The sequence below is a fragment of the Nematolebias whitei genome, chromosome 8 (genome assembly GCF_014905685.2).
Source record: "Nematolebias whitei isolate Nwh7 chromosome 8, NemWhi1, whole genome shotgun sequence".
NCBI classification, from domain to species: Eukaryota; Metazoa; Chordata; class Actinopteri; order Cyprinodontiformes; family Rivulidae; genus Nematolebias; species Nematolebias whitei.
The window spans coordinates 3909769-3912810 of NC_056505.1; the positions used below are offsets into that span (position 1 = coordinate 3909769).

A 3042-nucleotide genomic window follows, 5' to 3' on the forward strand; every position below is an offset into this window, starting at 1 on the left:
CAGTGAAATCCTCAATTGTGTTTAAAGTTATTTGTGTTAAAAACAGTTAAGTGATGTGTACGATACACCTGAATGGGTCAAACATATTTACGTTTTAAAAGATTTAAAGTTATTTTAGTTTGTTTTGGAGGGAAAGTCGGGCTGAAAGATTCACGACAGATGTTCAGCGGTCAGATGTGGTTTCACAACAAAATGGCGGCTAAAAACAGTTTGTTGAACCTTTTTCTGGAGGGTTTGTCTCCAACACATCTGTAATCAGAATCTGCTCTTCTTCTTGACAAAACGCTCTAAACGAGGTTACCTTCCCCTTCGGGCTCTTCTCGTTGGCGGGATACATGAAGATGCCTCCGTAGGCGATGGTTCGATGGACGTCAGAGACCATGGAGCCCACGTACCGAGCTCCGTACGGGGAGCCACCGTCCTGCAGGACCACAACATGACATTCAGGTTTTAAATCATTCTCAAGGTTTCAGACTCAGAAACGACCAAATAAACAATGTTTCTGCTCAAAACATGAAGTTTTAGCTCATAAACTAACAAAATTTAGGATTAGAAAACAGAGAAACATCATTTTCTGTCAAACCACAGCTGAACATTTTCTGCTGAAAAGGATTCTTCACTGAACTGTTCATGTGAAATGAATTGAAACAGCTGACATTTGCTGAAAGCAGCTAAATAAAAGCAGAAATGTGTGGAAAAAGCTGATTTGAGCAGAAATCAGCAGAATAAGGTGAAATAGGCACAAAAAAAAGACTGAATTAATTACAAATAAATCTGAAATTAGTAATAAAAACATTAAAACAAGCATAAAATGTTGAAATTATTAGAAAGGAGCACAACAGGCAGAACATTTACAGAAAAATATTTAAAAAAGATAGCTGAAAAAGCAGAAACAAGATGAATTTAGCAGAAAGAAGCTGCAAGGAGCTGAAAAATTATTTAAAAAAAGTTAAATTAGCCACAAGAAGCTGAAACTAGCAGAAAAAATAGCTATAAAAAAGGCAGAAATGTGCTGAAGGAAGTTTAAATTAACGCAAACACACTGAAAAGTGGTAATAAAATTGAGCTCATTTTGTTGAAAGAAGCTGAAAGGAGAAAAATAATTAAACCAAGCTGAAATTAGCAAAAAGAAGATGAAAAGGCAGAAACAAGTTGAATTTAGCAGAAAGGAGCTGAAAAATAACAAAACAAAATCTGAAATTAGCAGAACTGAAAAAAGCTTAAATGTGCTGAAGGAAGCTTAAATTAGCACAAATGAGATGAAAAGGGATTTAGCTGAAAGGAGGATAAAAATAATTGAACCAAGCTAAAATTAGCAGAAAAAAACTGAAAGGCGCTAAAGGCTGCTGAAATTATCAAAAAGAAGCTGCAAAATAAGAAAAACGCTGAAGTTAAACTCTCAGTGTCTCAGAGTCTTAAAACATTTTGTTCATCTCAGTGAATCACAACAAAATCCAGCAACAATAATCCAGTTTTATTCTGACACTGTTTAATCCCTGAGATTACAGCTCCTGTCTACATCAATAAAACGAGTTTCAGACGAGCTCCAGAGGTCCAGGTGGTTCTGATCCAACAGAAAACTGCTCGGTTTGAGTCTTTAAAGCCTTTGGCTCAGGTAACAACAGAGAGGTCAAAGGTCACAGGAACAAACAGGTAAACAGCTGATTCAGGATCAGACGATCTGAAGCTTCTTTAAAACGTCTCTGTTAAAAGAACATTTCAGTGTTTTAGGATTTAATGTGTGAAAAGCTTCCGTTAAATTAAACTCTGAAGTTAAAGTCAGTTTAATAAAACTCAGAATATTTAACTTTGTGTGTGAATAAGTCTTTAAACGTTAAACTGACAGTGGTTCTGTTGTTTTTCGTGGACCTTGCAGATGTTTGTGGCCCAGCTGGTTTTGATGAGCCGAGGAAACAAACGAGGCCTGAAGGCACGCTTCAACCTCGTGACTCAGACTGAAGCGCTTCGTAACTCCTGAGTCACGCTGCGGGGAGGAACAGAGGTTTGGTGGCACCGCAGGCGTCACGAGTGTTGGACTCCGTGGTCAGCGCCTCTTTCTTCACTTCAGAATAACTTTTAGGAATCAGCAGATAATGGAGCGTAAACAGATGAGTCACGATGAAGAACCGGGCCGCAGCGTCACGTTTGGACCGCTGACAGCAGAGTTTCCAGATGAGCGGCCGCAGGTTCCTGAGGAACAAACTGGCTCAGCTGACCTTCATCCTGTCTGTCTTCATCGTCAGCTGCTCAGGCACAAATATTTCCTCGGGTCAGAGGTCAGAGGCTGCAGGAAGTCACGACAAAAACCTCTTCCTGTTTCGATCGTGACGTTCCTGTAATCTGTCATTTGGGATTAACAGTCCTCCAGAACTTCTGCAGCTCCTCAGATCTTTAAATGGGTCTTTCCCAGAGCTGCATTCAGATATGTCCCGTGTTTATCAGATATTTTGCTAACAGACAAAGAATCAAAGACACAAACACATTATCTCCCCTTCGCCTCTGGCTGCAGACGATAAAGTTTCGAGGAAAGTCCGGCAGCTTGGAAGGACAACGTAAAGAAATTAATGGTTTAAAACTTTTGCACTCTCATATCAACCAGTTGTTGATTAGTTTGTGTTTGATCTGCAGGATCAAAGAGTAAAACAAAGAAAAGTAAACTCATTCAGGCAGATCAGGAGCCTCGTTAGCCTCTGACCTCTGACCTCTGAGCGTCGACATCAGCCGAAGGAACGGCTTCGGCTGTGAGTCCGTTTTTTTTTTATATTTATTTTTTAACTTAAACTTTGGTTAAAGGTTTCAGAACCACAAAAACAGCTTGTTACCAAACCTCTGGCTCAGGTGGACTCACATGTGTGTGAAGCTGGAGGTACTTCCTGTGATCTCACCTGGAGTTACTTCCTGTGATCTCACCTGGAGTTACTTCCTGTGATCTCACCTGGAGGTACTTCCTGTGGTCTCACCTGGAGACACTTCCCGTGGTCTCACCTGGAGACACTTCTCGTGGCCTCACCTGGAGACATTTCTCGTGGCCTCACCTGGAGA

General features: G+C 40.6%; 1 protein-coding gene across 1 annotated transcript in view; it reads right to left on the reverse strand.

Moving 5' to 3' along the window:
* Positions 1 to 301: 301 nt before the first annotated feature.
* The window catches only part of fbp2 (fructose-1,6-bisphosphatase 2), a gene marked incomplete at its 3' end in the record, with an annotated part of 8330 nt that continues 5589 nt past the window's right edge, over positions 302 to 3042 (reverse strand). Inside the window, 1 exon segment of the mRNA XM_037680140.1 lies at positions 302 to 421. Coding sequence (XP_037536068.1) covers positions 302 to 421 — 120 coding nt within the window.